This window comes from Nothoprocta perdicaria, unplaced genomic scaffold (genome assembly GCF_003342845.1).
Source record: "Nothoprocta perdicaria isolate Ctin4 unplaced genomic scaffold, notPer1 scaffold_47, whole genome shotgun sequence".
Lineage (NCBI taxonomy): Eukaryota > Metazoa > Chordata > Aves > Tinamiformes > Tinamidae > Nothoprocta > Nothoprocta perdicaria.
The window spans coordinates 3,507,558-3,522,462 of NW_020455721.1; the positions used below are offsets into that span (position 1 = coordinate 3,507,558).

The 14,905-nt window shown below is 39.1% G+C and overlaps 1 protein-coding gene across 1 annotated transcript in view; it reads left to right on the forward strand.

Moving 5' to 3' along the window:
- The window catches only part of CDKAL1 (CDK5 regulatory subunit associated protein 1 like 1), a 352,009-nt gene that overhangs the window by 343 nt on the left and 336,761 nt on the right, over nt 1-14,905 (forward strand). The window contains exons 2-4 of the mRNA XM_026047034.1: nt 549-586; nt 2,590-2,757; nt 4,945-5,057. Of these exons, the coding sequence (XP_025902819.1) occupies nt 2,591-2,757; nt 4,945-5,057 (280 nt within the window). The 5' untranslated portion in view covers nt 549-586; nt 2,590. The remainder of the gene's footprint in view (nt 1-548; nt 587-2,589; nt 2,758-4,944; nt 5,058-14,905) is intronic.

Below are 14,905 nucleotides of genomic sequence, written 5' to 3' on the forward strand. Positions count from 1 at the left end.
TCTGTGTGTGCCGGCTGGTCGAGATGAGATCTCTTACCTGACTTCTTATTTGTAGTGTTCCTGTGTGTTGTATGCTCCAAGAAGAGTGTATGGTATCTGTTTAAAAAAAACCCAAACCATTGAAAGTTTAATAAGTTCTTACTGTTACTCGGGCTTTTCAAGATAGCAAAGCCTATAAAGTTGTTTCCTCCGTTGTATTGTTGGTTGTTCTCTTTCCACTTCTTTGTTAGAAATTGTAAAGTCCTGATGGAAGGTTCTGAAATCTAGAAGAAAAGAAGGCTTAAATAACTTTAGTACAATAAAAATATGGAAAAAAGTGATAGTTAAGGAAGGACTCAGATAAGTACCTCTGCTCAGAAATGGGTAGGAGAAATTTGGTGAGTGTTTGGCTAGAACCTTGCCCGGAAGACACCGTATTTACAGCATCGTCTGGAGGTTCTGTGCAGGCACAAGTAGAAAACTGAGATTTCTGTATGAGAATGAAGAGCACTTGCAGAGCAGCCTGTTTGCCAGTTTTGTTTGTTCATGCTGTGCTTTCTTTTTTCCAGAATCATTGTCTGAGAGGATTCAAACCACACCTTAAAAGGTATGACCTCTGGTTTGTATTCTTTCTTTTATGGGACGCTGCAATCAATTCTGTATGTTGTTTTGTTATATCAGATATGTTTCTAAAAAAAAAAAACACACAAATCCTTGCTTAGATTGTACAGCCAGTTCATATGTCATTTTTCACACTGTGAACCAGTAAGAAGAAAGAGATCCTAATTCAGAAATTTGGAATTCCAGGTTCTTTAGTTAGGGAAGGATCTCTGCTGTATTTTTTTCCTTTTTTTCTTTCTCCACCTGCTTCCTGTCTTTTTTTGCTCTCGCTTGTATCTAGTGCAATTCAGTCTCTTATTTTAGTGAGGTACAGTGCTAGTGCAAATTGTCATGTGGTGGGTTGTTTTGCTGCTGTGGGGATCAGCTGCCCAGCAAAATAACTACCTAATTTATTTAGAGAGTGCAACATTGGAGATAGCTTGATTAAATGAGCCTTGTGTGAGGACTGGTGGTGTGCATGTTTGACTGAAATGGAAAAATGACTCTCTGTAGGCCCAGAAATGACAATTATTGTGAATTTTCAGATGTGAGAGACTGTAGCTTAGAGTAAATAGTCTTTTGATAGAAATGCTTGTTTCAAGTCCTTCGTGAAAGTTTTACTTGTTTTAAAAGTCAAATGCTTGAATATGAAGATTCTAGAAGTTAATGCTGAGGCTGCTCTCTGTCAAAATTAAATAGTCCTGTTCCTTAGCATGTATCATGTATTACCTATGCACCTGAAATCAATTAAATATACCACTCAAATTCTTACTCTGTTTTTACCACAGCTGAAGCCTTTACAGTCATACCTTTCCCAGCACATTTTTTTTTTTGGTATGTGTGGGTTGTTTTTTTAAACTCCTGTCCTGGAAAATATTCTTTCTTATCGCTCAAAATAATAGCTGCTTCTTTCAGCTAAATGCCTACTTTTAAAGGTAATTGTAAAGCAAAAGACTCAGTAACATTAATTCATTAAATTTCTGCACTATTGTAGTTGTTCTGTCTGGGATTTTTTGTGTGTGAACTTCTACATTAGCTACTTATCCCAGTATTTCCACTTCTTTATGGCTAGACTTCTGACAGTTTTCTTTGTTCTTTGCTGCATCTTTCTTTTAAAGATCCTGATTTTTTTTTTTTTTTTTTAATCTGGAAGGAAACTAAGTACTTAAATGTCTTATAGGACAAAGCAGATGCTTTAGATATTCATTTTACAACTTTCATATATACATATTGTAAATTGTTGGAGGTCTTACACTGATGTATGTTTTGCAAAATTGTCAGATGGTCATACTCTAGGAATGAGCATTTTTAAATATTTCAACATCTGAATATATCTTGGAGGCCAGCAGCATGAATTGCTTGTTCCTGAAGAACCTAAAGAAATTAGGATCTTGTTTTTGTTCTTCATATTAAGCTAGGATAGTACTGGATTGTTTTCTTTGAACTTGGAGAAATGTTTTTGAATGTTTTTCCATACATACTTGTATGCCCTGAGATTTTTTTTTAAAGCAAGCTTGCAATGTCGTGTGGGGTGTTCGTGGCTGTGAGGGTGTGCAGGGGGTGTGTGTCTGTAAGGAGGTGTAGCCTCCCGTGTAGGCTCTTGAATATTTCCCATTCTTCTCCTGAAAAGTAACTGGTAGTGTATCCATCATATAACCTAAAGTTAGGATTTTGCTATGATGCCTTATAAGATAAAGAAGACTTGTATCTTTAGTGTGTGTGTGGTGTCAGAGAAGCTGCTGGATCTCTCCTTCGGAGGATGGCAAGATGCAGATGAGCTGAAAAAAACTCTGCAGGGTTTGTAGCTCTCTATCTGTGTTTAAGGGATCTTAGAGGGGGGGGAGAGAGAGACTATTGGGAAATACTCTAGACAGTCATTTGTTGCTGATATGCTGCATGTTTCTCCTGTGTATGATATATTGCAGGTATATGTAGAAACGTGCCTCATTCTGAATTGTATCTGATTCTTCCAATGTTTGCTGACATCAGTCTTTTCTAATGTTTCTTCAGGATGCCTGCTGCCTGTGAGTCAGTACTTGAAGATATTGAGGATATTGTGTCTGCACAAGACTTGAAGCCACATGAGCGACGCTCTGTGAGAAGGAATGTTTTTCCAAAAGTGCGAAAACGCAGCTCACACAAAGATATTCAGGCAGATGATGATCCCCCAAGTGACAGGTAAATTCTTCCGTCAGCCTGTTCTTGCTTTCCTTCTCAAATCTCTTGTGTGCTGTCAGCTGCTAAAAGTAAAGTATAACTTCTTATTACCTCAGAATGTAGCATCTGAAGGAATTTAAAAATTACTAAACTAGTTTTTAGAAAATGTACTGGGTAACAAAAAATTGTTCTAGACAAATGTTTTGTGCACACCAGTTGTGACTGATATTGATTAATGAAGTAATCAAACTGGAAAAGTGGCTCCTGTTACTTGTAGGAGAGATTTTGTAAGTGTAAAGCCCTTAGGAGAAAATGTGTGCTTCAGCTTTACTAGCTAATTGGAAGCTGAGCTCTTCAATATCCGGTCACAAAGTGCCTGTTTGGAGGTGTGGGATGAGAAATAAAAACAAAATTCTGAGTGAGAGTATTGATGCCAGTACCACAGTACTTACTGAGACAACTTTATTTTGAAAAGTCTTTTTTTCCCTTTGGGAAGGGAGGGAATCCAGGAAGTAATGAAGTCTATTAGTATTAAAATTGAAACTGTGTTGCATTGGAAACTTGAATGTAGTGAGCATAGATACAATGTATCTATTCACGTGGGGTACAAGGTTCATTCTTAGATTAATTGTTTATTCAAGCCCAAGTTTAAGAAGGGGCCTGAAATGTTTTTTGGTCCTCTTGGAGGAGGTAGGTATTATGCAAACTGTAAACTTCAGCCTTGTCTAAAAGATCTGCTGTAATTCAGAATAATCAACGTAAATAAGAGGTGAAATAAAAATGAACTCTCTCTTGTCATCTTTAAAATGGAAAAACAGTTCTCTGGTTACAAACAGTCTCCCACCCTTTAGCCCGAAACTTGTAATATCTGAAGAAAATTGGGGGAGAGTTGCTAAGGAGTTGACAACCCTAATCAAGCAGTACTTTTTGTGCGTGCTGAAAGTGCTCTAGTGAACTACTTCTGAAAGAATTGTTTTCCTTTGGTGGCAGTAATAAGCAGTAGTGTTCTCTGGTGCCTTTTTTGTGTGTGTGTGGAACATGATGAACTTCTTGCTGCAGTGGAATTGAGTAAGTAGCATAGATGAACTGTCACCCATTCTGGTTCCTGCTGTGCTTCAGAGATTTTTTTGTTTTGTTTTCTGTAAATTTCAAGTTGGTGCATAAATTGCCTCTCATGAGAGGGGGAAAAAGAATGTATGTCTGGAATGCATAGAAAAAAATTGAATTTCATTGATATTTAAAGGAGATTTACAGAATTACAGAATTCTTGTATTATGAAGTCTCCATAGTATTATTTTTATTAGAAGTATGGCTCCCTGTGAAACAGGCACCAAATGCATTGGCTGTTTTTTAACATTTCTTTTTCCCCCCAAAGTAAAAAGCATTGAATGTGTGTCATTTAGGCAAGAGAAGACCTAAATGCTGCATGTTGACACACATCTATTTAATAGTTTAGTCTTAGTGTTCTATCAACAGATTCTTATTTCTGGCTAGGGCAAGTATCTTTTGCAACAAAAGAACAGATGGGCAGGGCAAAAACCCACCCAGATTTGGCATTATTTTACTAGCATATTGAAGTTTCAGTAGGAGTTTCTTGTCAAATAACTTTTTTCAGGCCTGTTTTTATAATGATTTCTGTCTTCTAGCTCAATGGTACAAATTTGCTAGGCTGCCTCTAGCTCTGCAAGGCTGCAGTATGGACTGTCAGATGTTGCTGCTGTTGGTGGCTCGCTTGTGTTAAGGATATGTAACATATGCTTGTAAGGGTATATAACATATGCTTGTAAGGGGGGAGCAATGGGAGCACTGAAGGGGTGCAATAATACCAGAAGGTTTTGGGTTGTCTTTAACACTGTGGTTGCAGATAGCCGTGTTTCAGTGTAGTCACATGGAAGTCATTTGTTAATGATACCATAAGTTTTGCACAAAAGTAATTTGTTAATGATGCCATAATTTCCAAAAGGTAGAGTTTTAGTATTTATATATATTATATTTATATATGGTGTACCTTCCCCTTTAAAATCTTTTTTAAACCGCTATATTAAAATTGCACAATGGCATCTTTCTTTTTTAGCTGTTTCAGGGTTATTACTGTTTGTAGTGACTGTATTTTTTTGAAGAATTATAGTTAATTGTATTTATCCAGTGGGCCTAAAGGCAAAGCTTGTTTGTCTTTCATTTGCCTTCTTGATTCATTTTACTCAACAGCATTATTCCTGGGGCTCAGAAAATCTGGATTCGCACGTGGGGATGTTCTCACAATAATTCAGATGGTGAATATATGGCTGGACAGCTAGCTGCCTATGGATACAAAATTACAGGTAAAAATATCAGCTAAGTTGCATAATTCCATTCTGTGTTGGAAGAATGTTCAGAACTTGCGAGTGTCCATATCTATATATTTTTAATACTCTGAATTACAATTTGTTAAGTCCTCATTTGATATCTTTCTCTTTAGGTTAGTGTAGTCAAAATATTTTCACAAGTTATTTTGTGTTCTGAAGTGAGTATGTGGACAGAAAACATGATACAGTTCTTATCCAAGACATCCAGTTGGTACCTGTGGGTAAACTTGATCAGTTCTAGTATGACTTCCTAAACTGAAGTGAATTCTAATGCAGTGCTAAAAGCTAAGCTACACTTGTATATTTGGGTATTTAGCATCTTTTGATAACATAAATCATTAGGAAATTCTTGGCTTTTTTTTTTTAAATTTTGCACATACCAAAGAAAAGACATTCCCTCTGGAATCTTTGATGGCAAGTTTCAAAATAAGCATTTACATGTGTTTCTCTTTTTAAGTCCATCTTTAGGAAACTCAGACACCATCTATAGCATTAAAAAATGGTTTGCAGCAAATCAGAATGTTGGGGGAGGAGATGATGTGGTTGGTTGACTTGGGAATGTTACTTGTTTCTTTTATTTAGTTACTTTTCTTACTGAGCTGACAGTTACTCGGTGATACATAAACAGGGATTTCTTCAGGAACAAAAAGGCAACCTTGTTTCTTATCAAATCGTGCTGCTACTTTGACAACATAAGATTCAAAAGGGGAGTCCTGTTCCATCTGCGCTGAAGAAAAGATGGCATCCTGTATTATGATTCTTCTGATTTGAGATTAAGGAAGTGAAATGCTTTCCTGGGACTAAGTAGAATGCTAGTTTTGAAGGTGGGTAGAACAGCTACGTTCTCCTGGCAGGCAGCTGTGTAACAGGCGTTGTGCAGAATGTGGTGCCTTTGGTGGGACCTCTGCCTGTTGAACTGAAGTGAAACGTTTGAGAGGGAGTGAAGGCAGAATCCAGCTGGCGATTGATCTGCCCGTGTCGGTGGAACCCAAGTGAGTAGAGAGGGAAGCATGTTGTCCTTTAATGAGGCTTTTGCTGCTGGAGCAGAGTTAATTAGTTCTGTTCAAGTAACTTGTTTGTTTTTGAGGGAATGGTGAGTATGGTGGAGCTGGAATAGTATAGGATTGTATCCAGTGGATTCCAAGGAGCTGAAAATAGTATTTCTATATTTATGTGAAGAGTTTAAAGCGTTTTCTCCAACCTTTCTCCTGTCACCTCCACAAATTAAAAAGGAAGACTTGAGGTTATGCTGGCCAGATTATTTTTTTTCTAAATGCAAAAAATACTCAAAAGAAAAGCTGGTGTAGAAAACTGCAAACACAAATTCATGACAGTTTGACAGGGAATTATTATTTGAGTGCCTTTGTACAGTTCACGACTAGCCAGAATCTAAGTAGAAATCTAATTTTATTACTTCAAGATTTTGTCTTGTGTTTAAATTTGCTGCCTGCTTTTAAGGAAAGAGTATGAAGTTGTCTCTTCTGATGCTGTTTTCCTTGGAAGTGTTTTATTCTTGAATTTATAAGTATCTTTGAAGAATTCAATGTCATCCTTCAGCATCAACATCCCATTTTCCTTTTATTGCAGTTGTTCCTTCCGTGTTTTTCTAAGCCATTTAATCTAGAAATGAGATGTTGAATTTCTGGAAGACTGAACTATTTTAGAGGAGCAGGGTGATGCTTGAATTGCTGATTTAAGTCTGAAGTGGGGAGGCTGTCTTTGCAAACAGGTAGAGTGGTGGTCCAGAAGTGTTTGTAGCTATTTCTGAAAGGCTACAATTGAGCTACTGCTTTGCCCTGTTATGGCTGTCTTGGAGTAGGGCTCATGCTGCTCTCAGCATAGCAGCTCATAAAAGCTGCTTGTATCTCTGCCTGTGTCTCTGTTCTTCTCTGTTAGAATTTGTCTGAGAGGTTTGCTGAAGGATGGGGGAAGAATTCCCTGATATATGTAAGGTGTGTGCATATATATATTTATAATATATATATTTCACTATATATATATTTCTTACCTGCTCTTATTTCAAAATTACTTGTGACTTTGAGATGCTACTACAGATCTGTTTCAGTATAAGAACTAAAAAATAGAAGTTGCTGCAGTTGGGACAAGAATACCTAGAGAGTACTTCTGGCAATAGTATATGAAGATTGACTGCTGTGTTCTGGTCATTACTAAATCGATCCCTGATTTAGCCTCTCTATGTTTATGTGTGTGTGTTTTATGTCTATAACCTGCATAGTATAGTGCTGAAATGGTAAGCCATAATTACTCAATTTAATCCAAGAGAACAAGAAAGTGGCTACAAATTTTGACTGAAGTGTGTTTTCAAGAATTCTCCTTAATGTTCTTTTTCATCTTCATAGGCTGTTAATGAAGCTGGAACAGATTACAAGTATTGCAAGTGTAATAGCTGTATGTGAGCAAGTGGGGCAGTGAAGAAAGCGGTTGCCTTTCTGCTGAAAGCAGTGATGCTTCTGGTGACAAATCTGTAAGCAACAGTGTCTCCTCCGTTACCCTTTGGATTATTGGTAACATCCCTCAGGGTTTGATGCTAAGACTGATGCTGTTTAATAGAGGTGTGTGATGTTTCTCAGCTGGATGTGCTCACCTGGAGGAAGTGGTTGATGGGCTGGAGATTTGGTGCTGTTCTTCTGAGGGACCCCAGCAGGCTGGGCAGCAGGGCTAAGGGGCCACATGACACTGAGTGAAAATGAGCACAAGGCTGCATCTTGGATGCAATAACCCTGCCTGGTGGTAAAGGTGGGAGCAGGCAGCCTAGCCAGAAAGCGTTTTTTTCCAGAAAAAGACTTCCAGGTCCAGGTAAACATCAAGTTCAACATGAGTCATCAGTGTGCTCTTCAAGTAAAGGTGTCTCTATCTAGGGTTCTGTTAGCAATGAATTTGCCAGCAGGTGCAGGGGAGTGAGACCATTGATCTGGGCCTTGTGAGGCAACATCTGGAGTGCTGCAGGCAGCACATCAGCCTGTGTCTGCTTCTAGTTTCTTCCAGAAAGGAGAGACACTCATATGCTGGAGTGAGCCCAGTAGAGGAGCACCAGAATGGTTAAGGAGGTGGAGCCCAGGATAGGTAAGGAGAGACACAAAGAACTGGATTTCTTTTCCTCCTTTAGAACAGCAGCCTAACAACATATCCTGGTTATAGATAGCAATTCCTAATGGGAGGATATGGAGAAAATGGAGATAAATCTCTTCTCAAAGGTGCTCAGTGCAACAAGACAACTCACTCTAGGTGACCCTGTGTGAACAGGAGGATTGAACTAGATGACCTCTGAGGTCCGTTTCAGCCTTAAGCATTCTATGATTCTATGACTTGTGCTCTTGTTGGAGTGACAGGATTTCTGCATTTGGTGCCTAACATCTGCTTTGAGCTGTCTTTCCTATAATAGAGAGGTTGCAATATAGCACATTTCCCAGCATTTTTCTGTACTATCCTTTCTTAATGGAGGATATTGGTTCTGTTTTCTTTCTTTTTCTTTAAATAAAATACAGCTAGACTGTTAACATGAAGAGATTTAACCTGTTACTGTCCTGTTCCGTGAAGTTATTCGGTGGTAGTAGTAGTAGTAATGAATATTCAAACATTCTCTATATAGATGTCCTGCTGATTTTATTTTTTTAATAGTTTGCAATTTTTTGATACATAACTTACACAGTAGGCTTTGCATAAACGTAAGTATATGTAGCTCATTAGAGGCTCTGAATCAGAGCCTCTAATTATTAACTACAGGCAAGGCAGTAAAATCACTGAGTAATTTTTGGCACAACTTTCCCTGTGTGAACTCCCCAGAGCTGAATTTTTCAGTGGTCCTTGAAGACAGAACTTGTAGCTGCTTTTTGGTAGGTCATGTCTTAAAAGACAAGTCTTGAAATTGATCTTCGCTATGTTGAACCACTGAAAAGATATGCAAATAAAAAAAAAACCTTGCCTTTTAAGAGCTGAGATGTAAGAGTTAATGCCTCAGTTTATTGACAGAATTTGTATTAATTTAGTGTAAAAGGGCTAGAAATTTTGGGAAAATACTCAATAAGGAGTCAGATATATCATTGATGTCAGTGTCTTGTTTAAAATAAAGAAGTACTTATTAGCGTATGTTCCCTGTCTGTCCCTGAGTTTTGAGTTAACAATGTTTGCTGAAAAAATTGCTGAAATAAACTGTCTTCTGGGAAATAAAATGTGACCTTTACTTGTAGTTTTTGCTTCTTTGTAAAGGAAAATGGTCAAGTACTGTCTAATGCTTCAAGTTGCATGAGATGAAGAGTGGCAAGAATAAGGAAGAAAAGCAGTGTCAGACTTCTGTTGCTGAATGGAAGTTGCACTAGCACAACTTCATGAATTGACTTGTTTCAAAACTGATCAAAGCATTGGTATAATGCCTTCTGATTATAGAAATAATAAATTTCTGTGCAACACTGCAAAAGTCTTGTTCCAGTACTGTTCCTTCCCCTTCCTTGTTACCTGTTCTGTTCTTGATTGGGGAATTTGCTCAGGAGGTGCAGAAGTTTTCTTGGTAATTTTGTCTGTTTTGAAATGTCTGTTTTACATGCACCCTGTTGGGGCAGTGGCTCTGGTACATGAAAACTGTGGATTGTGCTATATTTTTTTCCACAGCAGAACACAAACTGTGTTGCAGAGAGGCAGTGTAAATCTACAGTATGCAAGCTTTGGAGCTGATGAGTGTCAGTAACTGTGTGAGCCTTGCAAAAGGCAAAGGGAAGCCAGAGGAAGAGCTGCACCTAATGCTGTACTCATTTTGGCAATGTGTGGGTAGGCAGCTGGATATACATGTACTGCTCTGTGGGAATATGCTGTTTCTTTATGTAAGTCTGAGCTACCCAGAGCTGTGTGGATGCACCAGACAGAATAGGCACCCAGCAGTGTCATGGTACTTGCTCATGTTCGGGAGATACAGCTGCTGTTGTCTTTATGGGTCCTGCAGCTGGTTTTGGTTCTTTTGGAGCATGACCTGTATCCCATGTAGCATGATATCATGATACATCTTCACGGTACAGACAACTGATGCCTGATGAAGAGGAGCTGGCAGATTTGTGAGGTTTGGAGCCAGGTGCTTGTGGAGGAAGAGCATTTGCTAAACGTGTCACTCCATGGTGCTTCTCTGAAAGCTGCAGCTGAGCATGTGGAGGCAGACACAGGAGGACCTGCCTTCTGAAGCTGGTGCTCTTAACAGTGTTCATTGGCATCAGTAGGTTGCTGACTTTGTGGAATGGGTTTTTGATCTAGCCTTGAATTAATTTGGAAGGGTCAGGAAATTTGGCATGCTTGTGATCTGGTGATCATTGCTTTTGGCTTGAGGTGGTTCAGCTCCAAAGCATTCCTTCCTGGTTGCTGAAAAACTGACTAATAAAAGAATGATTTATGAACTACAAATGCTGGAAGACTTGTGAAGAAGTAGCAACAAGTGATATTAATATAAGTTCAGTAAAACGAGTAACTGCTTATCCAGGCTACATTGGTTTTTTTCCTAAATAGAAATACAATTCAACATAAACTATAGAAAAAATGTGTTTTACTTCCATTTTCTTCCTAAAATATTCCTTAAAGAATGTTTTTCTTCCTATAGCTTGGGATTCCTGAAGCAAAAAGGAGGGGGGGTTGTTTGGTTGATAATTCAGTGGACTTGACTTTGATTTAACAAGTAGAACCTAGGTTGCTGCAGCTCCTTAGCTCTACTTGAGCTGTTTCAGATTGAACTTTGTCCAGGCATCCTTCTCGCTGTCTGACACAATTTGTCTGAAAGTTTGTTGGATGGAAAGGCAGCCTGTTTTCCATGTATTCCTTCCCGTGCCTTAAGTGCATTAAGGAATTTGCCCCATTTTGGGGATTTAGCTACTTATTGGCAGAACTTGAATTGAAGCTATTTGCCAGCTTCTATTGAAATTTGATGTTTACAGGTCGTTGTATATGATTTACAGCACTGAAATTTGCTGTGTAGGGAATTTATTTATTTCCTAAGAGCAGTATTTAGACATTCTGTTAAAATGTCTACGATTTCTCCTGTTTGTTAATTTGAATTGGTTGTCAGGTTTATTTACTGGTTCATATTGCTGGGCTATCCTTAAGTCAGACCCTCCAGCTGTTGTACCGCTGAGCTTGCATGGAAGAAAGAAGGGAAAAGACAAGGAAGAGCAAACTTTCTCACCTGCCTAAGAACTGATATACTTTTACAAAAAGTACTTTCTTATTGTAAAGTTTTATTATTGATTTTTTTGCTTTCAAATCAAATAATATTGGTTATTTTTTTCCCAATCAGTGGATTTGATTTTTCCGTTGTCCTAAGGTAGAGAATCCCTTCTGGAAGAGGTTAGCGTATTCTGTTCTTTTAACTTAAAATAAACTCTGTGGTGTGTTTTCTCATTCATGAGGTTGCATTTTGACTGTGGCCCACCTGATTTCTGGTGTATGCTTTCAGTTGATCAGAATCTCAAGACGGTCTTTCCATTTTACCTTCTCCGTCCTGTGTAGAACATATTGATTCACAAGAATTATGTATGAAGAGCTGTAGCAACTGCTGTGGAGTTTTGGTGTCATGTGGGCCACCCTCATCATAAGGTATTTCTGGTATTCTCTTCCTAAGCCAAGAGAGGAATCTTTATTGGCTGCTCATTAAAAGTTTGATATGCAACTTAGAGAATTCAGGTTAGCTCTTTGCTTTTAGATTGATATTTTCCAGGTGGTTGCAATTGTAATCCCATATGGGAAAAATAAATTGTATTTTTTTCCCAAAAAAGTTGCAAACAGTCTGAGTAACCCGACTTAGTTCCTAGAGATGAGGACCACTTCTGCCACCATTGACAATGCTGCAGTTATAAAGCTGACCCCGTGAACCAGCTCAGCAGTGGAGAGATGCTGAGCCAAGAGGTAAATCTTCTTATGTGTCTTCTCTCTGCAGAAGAATCTCCTGCTGTCCCTAATGTGTAGAGTGCGAGTCCTGCACAGCTCTACATGTCTTGCACCTGCCTCACCACTTCTGTAAGAGATGCCTTTGGCAGATTCAAACCGATTGCAAATGTGGAGTTTAAAGCTTTGGATTTTTGATGCAGAAGGAGGTAGTAAAATAACTTGGTATTTGTGATGTTGAAGCTCTCTTACAGTTACTGCAGTATGGTGTCCTGCTTCTAGAAGCTCTGGGTTGCTTCTCCTTGTCACACATTCACTTTGTATTGTGCTTGGGCCTAAAAGTCCTGCTGTTGTGCAGTGCTCTGAGTGCCTGGGCTGCCATTTTTTGAGGGGAGTGGAGTGAGAGGTCCTGTTTTCATTTCTCACTTCATTGCCACTGTTATAGTTGTTTTCCTTGGAAGCAGCCTCTTTCAAGGAGAAGAATGAATGCTGGCCACATGTTCAGAATTAGAAATTTTTGTAGTGAGATGGTGGAGAGATTGAGGAGGAAGGAATTTGGAAAGCATTAAACCTTGAAAAGTAAATTTTTTTTCTGGTGACTTGCATCCTTGTAGCTGGAAAATTTCCCCCTTGTATGTAGGTTAATATTGGTAAATGAAACATAGGCAGCACTGAAAGTGAGTTCAATATAGTCATACAGGTGATGCAGAGTTTGCTAGAGCGTGGTAGAGCGTGGTAGTGTCGTGTATCTCATGGCTTGCCATGCATAAGTTTTTAATTAATAATAAGCTTAAAGTTAGTATGAACCATTTTTTATAGCTTAAAGATTTTCTTAATAGTGTCTTTCCAAGAGGTGGAGCAAGATCATACCTTGATAATAGTATTTGTAGGAGCACCTGAGAGACTTGCTTTTTTTAATTATTAGTGATTCAGGAGTCACCAATAAGGAGGGGAGTTGATGGTTCCTGTAGGTTCTTGCTAAACTTGATAAGTTTCAATTGCTAGCAAGGATGTAGTTGAGCTGCGAGTTCGTTATTTTTAAGAGATTGTGTATTAGTACAAAGTTCTCCAGGTTGACTATGAACAGGCATTATTGGGCAAATTCTGAGCGAGGAGACCTTGCAGGACACAGCTTGGGGTTGTGTCCCCTCGTGGTGGCAGTGCCAGGCCCTGGCCACGAGGTGCTCTGGCTTTTGGTCGCTCACGTAGGCCGCAGAGCCCCCCAGGTGGCTTCTGCCTTGTCTCCAGTAGGGATGGCCAACAGAGCAGAGTGTCTCTTCGGGGGCTGCTGCTGTTCACTGTCCTGCTGGGTGTTTTCTGCCACCTTAGGCAAATTCCCTCCTGCTCTTCACGTGTACCTTCTCCCATTGCTTGGGATGCAGCGTCTGTAAGCCCTTTCTGATGGCCCGGGTGGCATGGAGTAACCTCAGACGTATCCTTTTGATTTCCTATTATGAAAATATTTTGCTGTTCCGCAGTAGTTGCATAATAATAGCTAAGGACATGGTAGTGTGTGAAGTAACTTGCACACTTGTCAGGTTTTTTTCAGCTGAAGTCAAATAAAAATTTATTGCTGGTCCTTGCAGAAGTTGGAACCTTTTGAGGGAGGGTTGATGCTCTGTAGCGAGGAGCCGACAGATGGCAGCATTGGATAAACAACGTGGACCAGGGTGGGTGTCACTGCCCTATGGAATTTCTGGGCCTTGGTAACTTTAACTGTCCAAATGACCAAAAAAAAAAAAGAAACCTCTTTTAATTACCATTGACATTGACCCCCTGACTCAATTTAGAGCTATATTATTATTATTTTATTATTATTATGTTTAAAATGTTCATTTAATAACACTTGCTCTACTTTATTTGCTGTCTTACCATTTTGATCTTTTATGTGTGAACATTTAGCTGTGTTAGGGCTCGTTAGTTCTAGTTCCAGTAGTGACTGGTTATTTTGGATGTGAGATTCATAAAACTTGCTAAACTCTCCCTTTTTTAAAGGAACTATTGCATTTAGAAACTGCTTTATGTTTGTTGGTTTGAGGGAGCTAGTTTAATTTATTTGTAAGATCTTTTATTTGGTGCGTTCATGGAGGATTTTGCATAGAATGATAAATATAACCCTATGCTTATCAAGGAATAAGGAGGTCTTCCTACTTATATATTTTGTATATTTGTATATGTATATATTTGAGTATATTTTAAGGAATGATTTTAACTTATTTTAGCGGTCTCATGACAGTTTTCTGGTAGTGTTTATCACACAAAGACACTGAAAACTCTAGGGACTGCTGAACAAGTACTGTTTGCTAAAGCCCTGAATTCAGCTGGTGATGCCAAGGTGGATTGTGCTCAGTTTGGAGATGGGTAATGAATTAGGATTTAATGGCAGCGATTCAGCTAGATTGTTGCTGTTGCGATAAGGTCAGTTCTATCCAGTGTCTTCAGTCGTATGGTATTGTAAAACTGTGTGAACTGTGTGTTAGAAGGTATTTTCATCTTGGGAAGTTCCTTAATTCTCATGCTGTCTGGTTTGTGTGACTTGTTTTCGTTTGTGCCCGTTGCAAACGTCAGTGGGAAGCAGAATAGATGCTGTGACCAGCCTGGCAACCGTGGAGATCCCAAGCTGGCCCATCTGCCTTTAGCGTTGTCCCTGTATCAGTGAGAGGCCCCGTCTGCAGCAATGCACGGCTATGAATCTCTCCCACGTTTCTTTGCTACCAGTTGGAGTTATTGAGAAGCTTTGAGGCTGAGCAAGAAACTGCACCTATTTAAGCAGAAGGCACTGACGTTTGTCTCGTGTCAGCTCCCCGGCTTTGGAATTTGCTTGCAGAAAGAAGCTGAGCAGAAACTTTGTTTTGGATGACTATAAATAGGCTTTGACTCGATCGAGCCAAGACTCAATTGCTGCTGATTGGTGCAAAACACTGGTGTACAGAGAAGTGAGCTCTTTTGGC